The sequence below is a fragment of the Mastigoproctus giganteus genome, chromosome 3, assembly GCF_048544385.1.
Source record: "Mastigoproctus giganteus isolate SK-2022 chromosome 3, ASM4854438v1, whole genome shotgun sequence".
Lineage (NCBI taxonomy): Eukaryota > Metazoa > Arthropoda > Arachnida > Uropygi > Thelyphonidae > Mastigoproctus > Mastigoproctus giganteus.
Window position 1 is genome coordinate 66,277,637 of NC_143577.1, and position 18,468 is coordinate 66,296,104.

General features: G+C 37.3%; 1 protein-coding gene across 1 annotated transcript in view; it reads left to right on the top strand.

Moving 5' to 3' along the window:
* Positions 1–13,783, top strand: part of LOC150088054 (sodium channel and clathrin linker 1-like) — a 119,243-nt gene extending 105,460 nt beyond the window's left edge. The window contains exon 10 of the mRNA XM_090370551.1: positions 13,641–13,783. Within this exon, the coding sequence (XP_090226677.1) occupies positions 13,641–13,652 (12 nt within the window). The 3' untranslated portion in view covers positions 13,653–13,783. The remainder of the gene's footprint in view (positions 1–13,640) is intronic.
* The last annotated feature ends 4,685 nt before the right edge of the window (positions 13,784–18,468 follow it).

Here is an 18,468-nt window from a genome sequence, read left to right on the forward strand (position 1 = left end):
CTATAATTTTAAAAGGGGGGGGGGGGGAAGTTGCTTCACTTATTGATTGTTTTGTGGCTTTGAAGTAGTTCCCTTGCAAGATAACAATCTTTTTTTCTCAATTTGGCCATTGCTGGAAGCCCTCCTGAACTTGCATGTTCATTATTTTTCCTCTATCAGTTTTTGTTGAATCTCCAAATGTCATTTAATTTTCGCCCTTTGCATTTAAATATTGTCTTAAAAGCAAAAAGAAATCAAGTGAGCTAGAGTTAGGAGGGTGGGATCACAACCATATTGTTCTTAGCCATTCCTTTTGGTTGGCAGTCATTGCAAATGACACAGAATTTGTTGTAATCCATTTCATGTTCAGCTTATCTTTCAAAATATATTGGCAGGTCTGTATTTAGAGTTCTAGCTGTTCAGCATGTCACAGATGTAGACTGCCTATTTTTGGATATTTCAAATTCGACATAGTACTTAATAGTCTTACTTGGAGATGCGTAAAATAACATTGAAGCGAGCCAGATGAACAGAGTTGTTGCCGAACTTCTCACAAAGATATATACTGTCACCATTTAGAAGCAGATCTACATACTATTAACTACCGTAGGAAGAGATGACGAGAATGTTTTATGTTTTCTGAAATGTATATTGGGGACTGAATTCAAGAATACATGAGCAGTCAACTCATAAAGGATAAGAAAAGCCCTGCTGTGGGCTACAGGTTTCCAATGGAAGTAACAGCTTAGCTTGCTCACCTAATTTCAAAGGTTTATACTGCTTCTGTTTTAAAACATAGAGAAATATTATTAATGAAAGGCTGATGTAGGAATTAATTAATCACAGCTTTTTAAATTAACACTTTGCTCTTCACATAAATATTGAACAATATTGTATTTTTTATTGTTCTAAGTAAACAGATTAAATAGCTTAAATTATTTGCAGAGGTAATTCAACAGAAATGTGGCACAAAATTTAACAATGTTTCAAATCCATTTTGGAGTCTGCCTTTCAAATATAAAAAATTAGGGAAAACAAAATAGGGCAAACTAAAGAATTTTTGTCTTTAAATTAAATTCAGTTGTTTTACAATTATTTGTACTATATATAAGCCTAGCATTGTAAAGCTGTATTAAACTTTAGTACCTCAACACTACTATTTATTAAGTATCAAATATCCTACCTGTATCTTGGAAGGAAAGAAACAGGAAGTAAATCAAAAGTTTTGAATGTTTTGATCAAATGACTGGGACAGAATAAGATAAGAAGGGTTTCAACTAAAGAAGATAAAAAAAGCAGACATCCCAGATGAGAAAAGTAGGAAACAGGTGAATAAGTACAACTTTTAAGGTAAAAGGAATCATAAAGCAAGTAACTGGGACAAGTGAAATGAACGATGATCAATAGTTTGGATCACCTTCTTGGCTATTGTTCATCTCATTTTCCTGTATCCTCTGCCTTAACTAGTCTGGGGCAGAGGAAGTAGGGTTTCCTCCTCCCTTATTCTGGGTTTTTTTTAGCCTGCACAGCATGAAAACTGAAAACACATACTTAACAAATATAATATGCAATAACCATTGGAACTGGTCCACTGAATCCAAAGTAGGTGATGTAACTCTCCAAAACAACAATGCAACCACTATTTGAACAATTTGGGATAGTGTGTATCTGTGAATGCTGTGTTCTTCCATCTGAAGAAGGACTTGGTTTCATGCTCCTATCTAGATTGGTGGATCTTACAGGGACTTTTTTTTTTTTTTTTTTTTTTTTTGAGCCAGAGCCAAGTTAGGCTGCTTCAAGTAAGAGTTAACTGACTTGAGGGTGACTGAGTGGGCTAACTTGAATAGACTAATGTGTTTTTCATCCAATAATCAGGAAAACTGATCTTAGAATATGCACAATTTTCTTATGTTGTATGTTGACACCCATGACCTTAGCTGCTTTAGCATTTCTTTTAAACTTCAAAATCCCATAGATATTTACTGTGCAGACACCAAAACAAACAGTATACAGCACTGAGCGGTTGCCACAAGATGATTTACTTCAGCTCATCAGCATTTTCCATATCATTTTTGTCTGCAAGAAACATTTGTAGAGCATGCACCTCGCTGTATTTGAACATTTTGGCCATTTGTGAATTTTTTGTAATAAAAACAAATTAATGAAAGAGTGTTTGAGTGTACGTTCTTTGAATATCATGATTTCAAAAAGCTTTAACTCAATAAGGAAGTAATTCTGACCAATGTAAATAAGAACATTTTTCTTTATTATTGATTCTGCAGTGCTCTCAAAATTTGGCAGGAGAGTTCTGAATAATCTATAACTTTTATGAATGCATAAGGTGCAGAGAAATAGTCTTATTTCTGAGAGGTTACTATATAAGCATGTTCCAGCTTATAAAGTAACCTCTCACGAAGGAAAGAGTGAAATGCTGGCTAAAATCCAAATAAACTGTCAAAATGTTTCCCTATATCAAGCTCATTAGTAACTGTGTCAAAGTAGCTTGCCGAGTGTTTAAAAGTGATTTTCTCTTAACAAAAATTTCTCTCTAAATATCACTGGATTCCAAGGTACTGGCCAAATGTCTCTAGACTATAATTTAAAAACAAAAAGGGAAAAAAGGCTGCTTCACTTACTGCTCCAACTTAATCGTTGCTTCCAAGATTTTCTCTTCCATTGAATTCAGACCAGTTGCTCTGAATTCAGTGGAAGTGAAAAAAAAGAGAAAAAAAGAAAAACCCTTCCCACTTCACCCATCCATTCGCTCCAAATGTTTGTCTAGTTCTGCCTTGAATTTATTTAAACTGTCAACTTCTACAACAACAGATGGAAGTTTGTTCCAGCAATCAACCACATGCTGGCTAAAGGCAAACTTCTGCACATCTATTCTACAACTGTCTTTCCTCAATTTGAAGTTATGTCCCAACAGCATTGAGCTTGCTCAAACCATTCAAGGACTTATACACCTCAATCTGATTACCTCGCAGGTGTCAAGTCACCAGACACTGTAATTTGCAAATCTTAAGCCTTTCTTCCATTCACTATGCTTGTTGCCCTTCTCTGTACTCGTTCCAGCAGCTCTACATTCTTCCTAAAATGAGGCCTCTGGACCTGTATACAGTGCTCAAGATGTGGCCTGACCATCCCCTTACACAAGGGGATAATCACCTCCTTATCTCTGCTAGCAAAATTCCTATATATCAGGAGTGGCCTCCTTAATTTGTGATGTCATCTATTTTATTCCTTCAAAATGTGCCGCAATCTACCATCTCAAAAATTACATTGCACAAGGTGCACAAATCGAGGGATGACTGTATATTTAAAATTCTTCGTGATCGACCGAAATTAAATCCGCGATCGACTCGTTGGCCACCCCTGCTATGTAACACTGACAACACTACATGACCTGCCCTGGCAGCCCATCTGTACTGCTCAGCAAACTTCATATCTGACTGCACAATTAGCCCCAGGTCCTTTTCATTCTCAACCACCTTGAGTGTAGTACCACAGTTGATATGTTACTGTAGGGTTACTGCTACCCATATGCAGTACCTTACATTTGTCAATGTTAAACTTCAGTTGCCACCTATCATCCCATCTGCTCAACATTTCTAGATTCTCTTGCATTAGCATATTGTCATTAGTGTCATTAACAACCCTGCCAACCTTTGTATCATCTGCTGCAAACTTAAACTTGATATACCTTCATCAATATCATTAATAAATATAGAAAATAACAATGGACCCAACACTGGACCCTGGGGGACTCCACTAATAACATTAGTCTGCAAAGAGCAGTGTCCATTGATTACCACTCTTTGTCTTCTCCCACTCAACCATCCCTTTATCAATAACAGCATTTTTCCGTTAATGCCATACTGCTCCAATTTGTACAGTAGTCTTCCATGTGCAACAGTATCAAAAGCTTTCCTAAGATCCAAGTATATGATATCAAAATTTTTTGCATCCAGTTCCTTTGTGGCCACTTCATAGTATCCAATCACAAATCCATGCTGTGTCCAAACTATAACAGAAGTGTTATAGTTTGGACACAGCTGATGGGTCTGCTGACGAGGCCACTAGAGACGGTCGTGTTCCAAGCCGCTAAGTGGATTTTTCTTATTTATTGATTTGAAATTATTGTTTTTCTAAAACTTTTGATTTAAATTTAGTAGTATAACATTATTTTGTTATTTCCTGATTAACTTGGTGTATTTATTCTTTACTCAGCCTTGTAATTGCATAAAAGTATCGGTAAAGGTTTCCACGTGTTTCAACTCCGCTAGCGTTCGTAATTTTCCCGCCATTGTGATACGATAGTTGTATGCCGTACTAGATAGCATTAGTTGAACTTCGTTAGCAGTTAAATTGTACGTTTAAATAAATACATATAACGACTTAGATTACAAACGTAATATAATTAATTATATTTAACATAATTAATAACATAACATAATTAATTATAATTAATTAATTAATTAATAGAATCATGACTCAGACCAGAGCAGCAAAGCAAAAGGCTCAACCTAATGGAAGCGCTGTGTCTCAGAGCAGAACTGAGGGGGGCAGTTGTCCTCTGACTCACAGCCTTATAAAATGCACTGTTTGCTTGATGTTTGCAGAGCAATCGGGTACGGGACATGATACTGCCAAGGGGGATGTCTTTGTGTGTGCGCGCGCGATGCAAGGAGTGTATCGATATCAGGCAACAACTCGGCGTTCTTGTGGGCCTATATGAGAGCTTGAAGGACAGGGTGGATGCCCTCGAAGAAACTAAATTGAGGAGCCCATCAAGCTCTCAGCTGCCCACATCAACGCCAGAGCTTGCACTTGGGCATCGCGTGACACAGAGACAACCCCCAAGGCAGAATGCGCTGGTCCCGTAGGAACTAGTAGTTGTTGGTGACTCTATTGTCAGGGAAACGGGGAACATGCTTTGTAAAAAAGATAGGTGGAACAGGACCAGGGTATGTCTGCCAGGGGCAAAGGTTGATGACGTTGTAGAGCGAATATCATCTTTTAAGGGCACAAAAGGTGATATAGTTGTACACGTTGGCACTAATAATATTAAGAGTAGGAGACCGGCAGAATTACTTAACAAGTACAGGTCACTGTTGAACAACAGCCGAGAATTAGGGTTGAATTTGAAAGTGTCTGCAATTCTGCCCAGACACGATAGGAGGGAGTATATGATGAGAGCCTTGTCGATCAATTCGGCCCTGGAAAGATTGTGCAAGGCTCAAGGGGTAGAATTTTTTTCAGCCTGGACTGTACTTGTTAACAGGAGAGATTGCTTCTACAGGGATGGGATACACTTAAATAGAAAGGGTGCAAGAATATTTGCTGATGCTATCGAGGCAGTGTTAGGTGGGTCGGAAAACTGCTAGCGTGGGGGGAGACAAAGACCAATAGATTGACAGTAGCCACTGGCAGAGGTGAAAGAGATTCTTGCACTGCTTCTATTAGAATGAGCAGAAGCCTGAAAAACAAGATGCATGGTATTTCAGAGACTGCTGGGAGCCATTGCGGTACAAATAAACACATGGGTTGTGTTAGGGTAGCTAAGAATAGAAACAGGTGCAGGTATACTTGCGTGTACACCAATGCTAGGAGTTTAGTAAATAAATTTGATGAATTTGAGGTATTGCTCAAAACATCAAAGGCAGATATTGTTGGGATATCAGAGACGTGGTGTCACACAGATATAAGGGATGCAGAACTGCAATTTGGGGAGTACAACGTCTACAGAAAGGATAGACAGGATAGGAAGGGGGGAGGGGTTATGCTATTAGTTAAGAAACACATAAAAACCAAGGAAGTGAAGCCAGTCGACATCGCTGGACAGTGCAGTGTTGAGTCAGTTTGGTGTGACATAAGCATTGGGAGATCAAAATTGAGAGTAGGCGTGTGCTATAGGCCTAATGACTCTGATGAGTATAATAAGGAACTGTACAGGGAAATAGAGTGGGCCAGTAAATCAGAGAGTCTTATAATGGGAGATTTTAATTTCCCAGATATTGACTGGAATTTGGGGGCTGGTTACTCACACACTAGCAGGGCTTTTGTGGATTTATTGGATGATTGTTTTCTACATCAGCATGTTCAGGAGGCAACTAGAGGGAGTAATACTCTTGATTTGATTATCAGCAGTGATTCTTCATGCATTAAGAATCTGCAGATAAATGAACCACTAGGTGGCAGTGATCACAGTGTGCTGAAGTGGGATTTACTCAAAGAGGTAACTACCATTAGGGGTAAAGGGAAGGGTTATTGCTTCCGTAAAGGCGACTACGATGGACTGAGACAGTATTTAAATTCTATACAGTGGGACCAACTGATGATGTTACCAACAGCAAATTCAAAATGGGAAGCATTCAAAGAACATATCTTGGAAGCTACTAGGCTTTACATACCAACTAAGAAATATTGTTCAAGGTTTAGGCCAAAATGGATGTCAGATGAACTAATGAGGCATATGGCAGAGAAGAAAAATGCATGGAATACTTACAAATTAACACATGACACAGAAGCCTATGATAGATACAAGTTGATATGCAACCAAGTTACAAAGGAGGTTAGGCAGGCGAAGGCAGATTACGAGAAATCCTTGGCAAGGGATGCGAAGAAAAACAGCAAAGAGTTCTTTACTTATGTAAACTCTAGAAGGAAGGGGATGAATCAGATTGGTCCACTTGATATCGATGGGTCAACTGTTGATGATCCTGTTCAGGTAGCTAACAAACTAAATGAATATTTTGCATCGACATTCACACATGAGGAGTTATTCAGCAAGGGGAATGCCAGAGGTGTATTCAACTCTAGCAGTAAGCTACAGAATCTTGAAATAACTGGGAGTAAAGTGGAGGAGAAACTGTTGAAGATAAACACAAGAAAGGCACCCGGGGTGGATGGGATCTATCCAGTTATATTAAAGGAGGCAGCAAAGGAAGTAAGCAAACCCTTAGCCATAATTATGAGAGCTTCCTTGGACTCAGGGGAGGTACCCATAGACTGGAAATGTGCAAATGTGACCCCAATTCACAAAGGAGGATCAAAGGCTGACACAAGTAACTATAGACCTGTGAGCTTAACTTCTGTTCCAGGAAAATTAATGGAGGCACTGGTTAAAGAAGCACTGCAGGATCATTTAGACAAGACTTCAGTTATAGCTCAGACACAGCATGGTTTTGTTAAGGGGAAGTCTTGCCTGACCAACTTGATTGGATACTATGATGCAGTCACAAAAGAACTGGATGCAGGGAATAACTTTGATATTATATACTTGGATCTTAGAAAGGCTTTTGATACTGTTGCACATGGAAGACTGCTACACAAATTGGAGCAGTGTGACATTGGAGGCAAATTGCTGCTATGGATAAAGGGGTGGTTGAGTGGGAGAAGACAGAGAGTGGTAATCAATGGACACTGCTCATCGTGGACTAATGTTATTAGTGGAGTCCCTCAGGGCTCAGTGTTGGGTCCATTATTGTTTTCTGTATTTATAAATGATATTGATGATGGTATATCAAGCTTAATGTCCAAGTTTGCAGATGATACAAAGGTTGGCAGGGTTGTCAAGGACACTACTGACACTACACTGCTGCAACAGGATCTGGAAAGGTTGAGCAGATGGGCTGAGAGGTGGCAAATGAAGTTTAACATTGACAAATGTAAAGTACTACACATGGGAAACAGCAACCCCAGGGCAACGTATCAACTCTGTGGTACTACACTGACAGTGGTAGAGAATGAAAGGGACTTGGGGGTGATTGTGCAGGCAGATATGAAGTTCTCTGAGCAGTGCAGACGGGCTGCAAGAGTAGCTCATGGAGTATTGTCAATGATATACAGGAATTTTTCCAGCAGGGATAAGGAGGTGATTATTCCATTGTACAAGGCAATGGTCAGGCCACACCTAGAGTACTGTATACAGGTCTGGAGGCCTCATTTCAAGAAGGATGTAGAGCTGCTGGAACGAGTACAGAGAAGGGCAACAAGATTAGTGAATGTAACAAAGGGGTGCTCTTACGAAGAAAGGCTTAAGTTTTGCAAATTACAGTGTCTGGAGACTAGGCACCAGCGAGGTGATCTGATAGAGGTGTATAAAGCCTTGAATGGTTTAAGCATGCTCAATGCTGATGGGATTCTTCCTCTAGCTCAGAAAAATCACCCGAGAGGGCATAAATTCAAATTGAGGAAAGACAGATGTAGGATAGACGTGCGGAAATTTGCCTTTAGCCAGCGGGTGGTTGGTTGGTGGAACAGACTGCCATCCCTTGTGGTGGAGGTTGATAGCCTAAATAAGTTTAAGGCTCAGCTGGACAGGTATTTTGAACGAACAGAGGGGTGAAGTGGAAGTGGGTTTTTTTTTTTTTTTTTTTTTTGGCTGATGCTGCATAAGCTTGCTTTCTTGCATCAAATGCCTCTACTAATGCTAATGCTAATGCTAATGTTAGCTAGATGATTCTGCAGTGCTTCTTTAACCAGTGCCTCCATTAATTTCCCCAGAACAGAAGTTAAACTAACAAGTCTGTATTTGCTTGTTTCACTCTTTGAACCTCCTTTGTGAATTGGGGTCACATTTGCACATCTCCAGTTCATGGATACCTTCCCTGAGTCCAAGGAAGCTCTCATAATTATGGCTAAGGGTTTGCTTACTTCCTTTGCCACTTCCTTTAATATAACTGGAAAGATTCCATCCACTCCAAATTCCTTTTTTATGTTTATCTTCAACAATTTCTCCTCCACTTTGCTCTCAGTTATTAGAAAATCATTTAACTCACTACCATAATATAATACACCTCTGGTATTCCCCTCCCTGAATAACTCCTCATGTGTAAATGTAGATGTAAAATACTCATTCAGTTTGTTAGCTGCCTGAGCAGGATCATCAGCAGTTAAACCATTGATATCAAGTGGACCAATCTGATTCAACCCCTTCCTTCGAGAGTTTACATTAGTAAAGAACTCTTTTGCCAAACATCCTTTGCCAAAGATTTCTCATAATCTGCCTTTGCCTGCCTAACCTCCTTTGTGACTTAATTACAGACCAGTTTTTTTCTTCAATAGGCTTCTGTGTCACCTGTTAATTTATATGTATCCCATGCATTTTTTTTTCTCTGCCACATGTCAGCCTTTAGCCAGTGGGTAGTTGGTTGGTGGAACAGACTTCCATCCCTTGTTGTGGAAGTTGATAGCCTAAATAAATTTAAGGCTCAGCTGGACAGGTATTTCAAACGAACGGAGGGGTGAAGTGGAAGGGTTTTTTTTTTTTTTTTGGCTGATGCTGCATAAGCTTGCTTTCTTGCATTATATGCCTCTACTAATGCCAACTAATGTATGTCTCATTAGTTCATCTGACATCCATTTAGGCCTAAACCTTGAACAATATTTCTTGGTTGGTATGAAAAGCCTAATAGCCTCCAATTTTATTTCTTTGATTGATTCCCATTTAGAATTTGCTGTTGGTAACATCTTCAGTTGGTCCCGCTATATAGACTTTAAAAACTGTCTCAGATCTCTGTAATCAGCAGTGATTATTCATGCATTAAGAATTTACGATAAAGGAACCACTAGTTGGCAGTGATCACAGTGTACTGATGTGGCATTTACTTAAAGATGTATAACTACCATCAGCTGTAAAGGGAAGGGTTTTTGCTTTCGAAAAGGTGACTACAGTCCTCTCAGAGATTTTTTAAATTCTATACATTGGGACCAACTGATGACATTACCAACAGCAAATTTTAAATGGGAAGCATTCAAGGAATTAATCTTGAAAGCTACTAGGCTTTTCATACCAACTAAGAAGTACTGATTAAGGTTTACTGTTTAAGGTTCATCTGACATCCCAAATAGATGTCAGATGAACTAATGAGAATTGTGGCAGAGAACAAAAATGCATGAAACACACAAATTATCAAGCGACACAGATGCCTATGGTCGATATAAGATGGTCTATAATCAAGTCACAGAGGAGATTAGGGAGACGAAAGCAGATTACGAGAAATCTTTGGCAACGGTTGCAAAGAAAATCAGCAAAAACTGCTTTACTTATATAAACTCTAGAAAGAAGAGATTGAATCAGATTCTACAGGGATGTCGATGGTTTCACTGTTGAAGAGCTTGCTCAGATAGCTGGCTGACAAGCTGAATGAGTATTTCGTGTCTACATTCACACATGAGGAATTCTGTAGGGAAGTGGAGAACAGATACTTATTAAACTCTAACAGGGAGCTAAATGATTTTGTAATTACTGAGAGCAGAGTGGAGGAGAAATTGTTGAAGTTAAAAAGGCATCTGGGGTTGGATGTCATCTATCCAGTTATATTAAAGGAAGTGGCAAAGGAAGTAAGCAAACTCTTAGTCATAATTATGAGAGCATCATTGCACTCAGGGATCCCTGTGGACTAGAGATGTTCATATGTATCTCCAATTCACAAAGGGGGATCAAAGGGTGACACGAGTAATTACAGACCTGTTAATTTAACTTCTGTTCCTGGGAAATTAATGGCGGCACTGGTTAAAGATGCATTGCTGGATCATCTAGACAAGACTGCAGTAATAATTCAGATACAGCATGGGTTTGTTAAGAGGAAATCTTGTCTGACCAATTTGATTGGATAGTATGATGTGGTCACAAAGGTACTGGATGCAAAAAATAATTTTGATATCATACAGTACAGATTTCAAGAAAGTCTTTGATAATGTTGCATGTGGAAGACTACTGTACAAATTGGAGCTGTATAGTATTAATGGCAAGTTGCTACAGTGGATAAAAGGATGATTGAGTGGCAGAAGACAAAGTGATAATCAATGGAAACTGCTCTTTGTGGACTAATGTTATTAGTGGAGTTCCCCAGGGTTTGTTGTTGTGGCCATTGTTGTTTTGTATATATCTCAATGATATTGATAAAGGTAATTCAGGCTTAATTTCGAAGTTTGCAGATGATTATAGAAAGGTTGGCAGGGTTATTAATGAAATTAACAGGTCTAGAAAAGTTGGGCAGATGGGCTGAGAATTGGCAATTGAAGTTTAACATTGACAAATGCAAAGTACTGCATATGGGTAGCAGTAACCCCAGAGAAATGTACCAACTATGTGGTACTACACTCAGGGTATTGGGGGATGAAAAATACCTGGGGTATTTGTGCAGTCAGATATGAAGTTTTGTGAGCAGTGCAGACAGGCTGCCAGAGCAGGTCATGGGGTATTGTCAATGATATACAGGAATTTTGCTAGAAGGGATCAGGAGGTTACTGTCCCCTTATATAAGGCAATGGTTAGGCCATACCTTGAGTACTGCATATAGGTATGGCCTAACCATTTTAGGAAGGATGTAGAGTTGCTAGAATGAGTACAGAGAAGGGCAACAAGACTGATGAGGGGAACAAAGGGGTGTGCTAACAAAGAAAGGTTAAGTTCTGAAAATTGTAACATCTGGAAATTAGACTAGACCCCTGTGAAGTGATCTGATTGAGGTGTATAATGAATGGTTTCAGTAGGTTCAATGCTGGTGGGATTCTTACTCTTGCTCAGATTACAAATGTGAGGGGGCATAAATTCAAATTGAGAAAGAATTTAGAATAAATGTGTGGAATTTTGCCTTTAGTCAGTAAGTAGTTGACTGGAATAAACTTCCATCTGTTGTTGTGGACGTTGATAGCTTAAAGCTTAAATAAATTCAAGGAAGAAGTGGACAAACTTTTGGAGTGAATGGACCGGTGAAACGGGAAGATGTTTTTTTTTTTTTTTTTTTTGAATGAGCTTTATAAGCTTGCTTTCTTGCATCATATGCAGGGACGTATTCGGGGGTGGACCGAGGGGGCATATGCCCCTTAACCAAAAATTTGAAATGAATAAAGGAAAAGAGCACAGGAGTCATTCTAAAAAAAACTCAAAAACCTGGTCACCATGCCCCCTTACGATGATACCTGGATACACCACTGATCATATGCCCATGCTAATGCATTCATATCTTCTGTGATTATCACTTTTAAGGTATTCCATGATTCTAATGTATTTGCTCCCCTGAAATCTGTCCAATTCATTAATGCCATGTAGTGCGTGTTATACTGCCATAGTCCACTTTTCTGAAAATAAAACCTGTGCTACTGCCAGGTTTTATTTTCTTTCTTCATCTTCAAACTAACAACTGCATGATGACTATCTCCAATGGTTCCTGTAGTGTAAGCCTGTGATGCCGTCTGATTTGTGAGTAATAATGAGATATAGAATATTCTTACCTCTAGTATTTTCTGTAACATGCTTGTACAAATAATGAACCAACTAGTTAATTTAAAAATTGTTTCCCATGGTGAGTTTCCGTCCCAATTATTCCAATTACTTAGGGGTAGATTAAAGTCAATCCTAATAAGACATTCATGCTTACTTGTCCATTCCATCTGTATATAGAGACCCTTGACATACTCTTCACAATCTTCCAGTCTGTAGATTACTCCTACTCTTGTTATACCTTTGCTTCCAACTAACTAAATTCTGTGCTGGCAGACATAATTTCAGATTTGGCAAAAGCTCTTTTTGCACTCAAGCTACTTTTGATAAGAAGCATGACCCCTCTAGCCTTTATCTTTCCTAAATTCAATATACATGCTGTAGTGGAAATTGTCATCCCCAATTTTTGGGTGACACCGAATTTCTGTTAGCGTTGTATCAGCATTGCTTGTCCTAACCAGGAGATCAAATTCAGCCATTTTATTGGCAACACTCCTGACATTACTGTAGGTGCGGTTAAGTCTAAATATTCTTCTATAGTTTACCACCCTCATACTACTCTTAATTATTTAGGTTTGTTTCTCTAGATTTATCCCCCTCCCCCTTCCCCGTTTGATATATGTTCAAGCATTGCTCTGATCATAGATAAACACATGGCTACATTACCCTTCTCTTCTCTCCCCCCCCCCCCCCCAAGAACACGACTATATTACCTTCTTCCCACCACCTTTTACCAAGAAGTCAGAAGAAACCATTGAAGGATATATACAAATTGAATTAGGGTTAAGCAACATTTACCCTAAGATATAGTATTATGTAAATTATCCCTGTATCATGTATTACTCATTAACATACTGATATCTTTTTGTTTGATTTTAAAATTCACTACAAAAATAATTATAAAGAAGCTAAATATTTGCATGGAATTTAGACACGGCATACTTATATTGTAAATCAACCTCACAAACTGATGGATAAAAATTTTGATTAACAGAGCAATTTAATAAAACTCCACAAGTGTCAATGTAGTAGGAGCATTCTGCTGCATCATATTTTCAATTTGTAAATGATTAGTTTTTTTGGTATTTTCTGTATAGATTACCCTTTAGCCCAAAGACTGAGGTCAGCAAGAATTTTTAAACATGGCAAAAATTCATAAAAAAAAAAAAAAAAAAAAATTAACTTAGTATTTGGAACTTCTTTTTGTCAAATTCTATACTTTTGATCCATAAATTAATTTACTACATGTGTGTAAAGTCTTGTTTTTATTAAAGTTGCAACACTTGAGAGATGGTTAATTAGTCTTAATTAGTATATAGTTAATTAATTTGCTTAATTAATATATAGTAATTTTACAAAAAATTGAGATCATACTTTTTGTATACGGTTGAGCACTGTAGTATTTATATATTTATTTTCTTTTTTTTAGGGTTATAGGTAAAAAAAGAGAGAGAGAAAAGGAGTGAGAGAACAGTCAAGTTCACTTTTATGCCATTATCTCTACTTATTTTATACTCCTGTAATTCAAAGAATAACTGCATTTCAAAAGCTTAGGATTTTATATATGGAACAGTTTTGTATGATGAAAAGATTTAAAATGCAAAGAAGTAGCCTAATGTATATTAATGCCAAAATATATATTTTTTCTGTGAAAATAATGTCTGATATTGCATTATGTGTAGCTATTGTTTATAATTTATTAAATCTATATATATTTATACCTTGAAAATAAAATTTATTTTTGTATAAAAGGAATAATTTCTCTGACTTCTTTTAGCACTGTCCTGTTTTCATTATACATTGTTTTCCTGTTTTCATTAATCATTTTCTTCAAGGAACTAGAGTTGTTTGGTGGTTTCATTTATTTTTCTTTTGCTAAACTGTTTAAAGATGGTAACTCATTTTGACAGTGCATATAATGTGAGGGGAGTTTAAAAAAATAATTATCATAATTTTTAATTATTTAGTCACCTTTCTAATACATATAATTTTTTTTAAATAGTGTCTCTATAATGCACACTATTTCAGCAGTGTTCATTCTCTTAAAAAAATTTCATTGTCTGATGTGCCCTCCAATATATTCATTCCTCCTATTTATTTTTTTTTATATAAGGAAAATGTCAAAATCACAAGTGTCAAATGTAAACTGTATGAAGATATGGTACACGTTTAACATTGTTGGAAGCCAAAAACTTCATGACAACTAGAGCAACATGAGGGCAGATATTATCATGATTGAACATCCAACCATGTCCTTGCATCTATTATTGAAATTTTGTATCTCAGGTCTAGGAAACTGGGTTAAAGAAAATTAACTTGTATCTAAAATATACATGCACATACGTATACCATTTTTATTTGCAGAATTTCTTCTTTAACCTACCAACAGATGTGTATGGGGATATGAATCTTCTGCCTTTCCCCCTCCCCCTTTTTTTTTTTCTTTTAATGTTTTTTTTTAGGTCCTCAAACTGTTATGTTCACTCAACTACAACTCATGGTACTCAGAAGAACTTTTTTTTTTTTTTTGTTTCTTAATAAAAATTCAGAAAAACTCACCATTGAAAAGAGCTAGAATGATCATATATATATCTGCCAGTAATTAATCTGGAATACAAGAAATGTGTAGAAGTATGCAGGTGCATAACAAGATCACAACAATAGATTTACCCATTTGATTTGTTTTGCTACTGCAGGAGTTCAGTGTAATGCCCTCACATTATTCTGAACTGTCTGGCAATAGTAGTACATAATAAATATACAAAGCAACAGTGGGCCCAACACCAAACCCTGGGGGACTCCACTAATAACAGTCCACATAGAGCAGCGTTTGTTGATTACCACTCTGTCTTCTGCCAGTCAATCCCCCTCTTATTCACTGTAGCAACTTACCCTTAATACCATACTGCTCCAGTTTTTACAGTAATCTTCCATGTGCAATAGTGGCAAAAGCTTTCCTGAAATCCAAATATATGATATCAAAATTATTTTTTGCATCCAGTTCCTTTGTTACCACATCATCATAGTATCCAATCAAAGTTGTCAGACAAGACTTTCCTTTAACAAACCCATGCTGTTTCTGAATTATTACTGCAGCCTTGTCTAGATGCTGCTGCAATGCATCTTTAACCAGTAACTCCATTATTTTCCCCGGAACAGAAGTAAAACTAACTGGTCTGTAATTACTCATGTCACCCTTAGATCCCCCTTTGTGAACTGAGGATACATTTGCACATCTCCAGTCCGTGGGAACTTCCCCTGAGTCCAAGGATGCTCTCATAATTATGGCCAAGGGTTTGCTTACTTTGGAGGTGTTGCATTGCACTATGACAAACAACTCCTCTGTCACTTGATGAGCTAAGGTCAGGGTGGAATAATGGGACCTGTTGCCAAAGAATCTTATAGACACCCTTATATTGAGCGTGGTTCACTGCTGTCAGGTTTGTTTTGCCATTAGAAGGGATCATATACGATACTGGTGTCATGTGACCATATTTTTGAGCATAATGTTACGACTTCTGTAATGTGACCTTTTTGGTAATTCTTATACAACAAATATAGATGTCCCTTATACCTGCCTGCAGTTTCCCACTCTCTCATTTAATTGTATTTTATGGTACACCTCCATTTTGTCCTGCAGTGAAATGGTCTGGTAAGTTTTTTTAAAGACTGATCAAACACGAGAATAATCGTTCTCACTTTTAATTTACAATAATTATTTCTTTTAAATCCCGGTTGACATAGTTTATTTCCCCCCCCCCCCAGCTACATAGCTTTATGCGGAGCACAACTTGCACAACCCCACATAGTGGCCCTGGTCGGCAGAGTTCAAAAAAAGGAGAACAGGTACTTAAGAATGATGCAACGTCTGTTCAGCCATTCGAACAGGGGTGGCTCATCCATAGGCACTGCGACACTGCAGCACCCCAGCTATTTAAATCTAGATAATATACAGTGAACAGAGTTATATGAAATTTTGTGAAGAACAACGCAGTGAATATTTTTATTAATAGGACCCACATATAGTATATGCATCCTCTATTTCCAGTAATTATTTCAATAATAAACGAATAAAAACAAAATCGTTTCTTTGAAATTTAATGAACCGTAGGCCTCACTGTGCACCAGGCAGTGACACATTTTGCATTCCAGTGAATATCTGGTAGTTGGTTGCCATTGGCAACCAGCATGTTGACAACTTGCCAATATACATTTTTTATAGGTGAAACGAATCAAAGTCACTGTAAAGCACGCAGTGCAGATTTCATCGTTGACCATGATGGTTGTGTAGCCACAATGTCAGTGTCTTTTTGTTATTCACCCGAATTCCCATTAAGTAACTAAATAATATGTGTTAAGCCAATACTCAACATTCAACAGTGTAATTATGTGTTTACAGCTTAATTGTGAATTGAGCTTGAACTTGGTAAGTTGAAGTTATATTAGGAAGTGATGTGTAAGTAAAACATTATTTCTGTGACACACGATTTTGTGAAATTTGATTCTATAATGGCCTCCATGCCTCCCCATGAAGTAAATCGCGTGATAGTAAATAAACTTCGGCAACCTAGTTTTTAATAATTCTCTCTCCAAGAAAAAAATGCGATTAAAAAAGAAGGCCACCTCACACCAAAGATTCAGATTTCTGAGTGGGGAATAAGTAATAAGAAATATATTTGCAGTTTTAAAACAATGGTACCAAAGGAAAAGTTGGCTTTGTGGTTGTGAAGTTAAATGTGCATTGTTTTCAGTATTTACTGTTCGGAGGCGACTTTAACGTGGACAAAAAGTGGCTTTACAAACATAAACAGAATGAAAGAAAAAACTCTAAAACATGAGAGTTCGAAGAAACATTGATAATGTGATTTCACTATCGCTTTTAGGAAGCATAAATATTAGAGAACAGCTTAGTGAGGTCTACAGACTTTCGATCTGCAAACAAAACAGAAAAGTTACCAAGAATCGTGAGGTATTATCTAAAATAATAGACTGCATTAAATTTTGTGGACAGTTTGAAATTCCTTTATGTGGACATGACGAGAAAGATGATTCTAAAAATCCAGGAGTATTTAGAGGGTTAATAAATTTCGCCTGTACATTTGATTCCAATTTAAAAAACCATTTAGAAAGTAATGCAGCATTTAAAGGCATTTCAAAAACTGTTCAGATTCTTGACTGTTTGCTGCAAATATGCCAGGATGAAATAAAAAGAAATTAAAGAAGCTTCATTCGTTGCTGTCATGGCTGATGACACAATGTTTCAGAACATATACAAATGGTAATTGTTCTAAGATATGAACTGAATGGAGACATGACATTTTTGAGTGTTTTTGGGGGTTTTTTTCACTCTGGAAAACCAAACGATAGACGGAATATCGAAGTGCATTCTAGATCAGTTAAACATTCTCCTCAAAGGAAATACTCAAAAACTGGTCGCTCAGACATTTGATGGTGCAAAATAAAAGTACAAAAATGCACATTTTATTCACTGCTATGCACACCAACTGAATCTGATGATGAGAAATGCAGCAAGTAGTACCCAAGATTCAAGAATATTCTTTTCGAACCTCATGTCGACACCAACATTTTTCTTGAAATCACCACAGCGTTTCTCTGATCTGATCTCAGAAAGCATATGCACAGCCGTGTTGCCCTACCTTCCACTACAAGGTGGAACTTCACTATACACACCGTAAACAGCGTTTATGAAAATTCTGAATCCTTAAAAAGGTGTATGGAGGAACTACAAGTGACAACAAACATAGTTTAGACGATTTCAGAAGCACTGGAATTTTGCATATCTTGAGTAATGAAAAATTCGGGTTCTGATTAGAACTTTTCCATCAGATAATGCTTCACATGGAAGTTATTTATAATTAAATGCAATCTCGATAAATTGAAGCAGTTAAAATACATGAATATATAGGTAACTTTAAGAATGCCATTCTAAAAATCAGGAATTCAATGTACTGTGAAAATCCTTCAAAAACACTCATGATTGAAGCGAAGAAAGTACGCGACTTTATAAGTGTTGACATAGGTGAGAGATATTATTTTACAAAGCAATTAATTGCTGCTAAATTGTTTAACAAGGAGAACTTTGTTATTTTTCGTACGAAAATGCTCATGGAAGAGGTATGGGAGACCACTGAGGCATATCGTATGATTGAAAGAGAAAAACTTCTTACGGAATTACAAGTTTTCTGTAGCAGACATTACACAATTATTGCAAATTAACTGACTCGCTAACATTTATC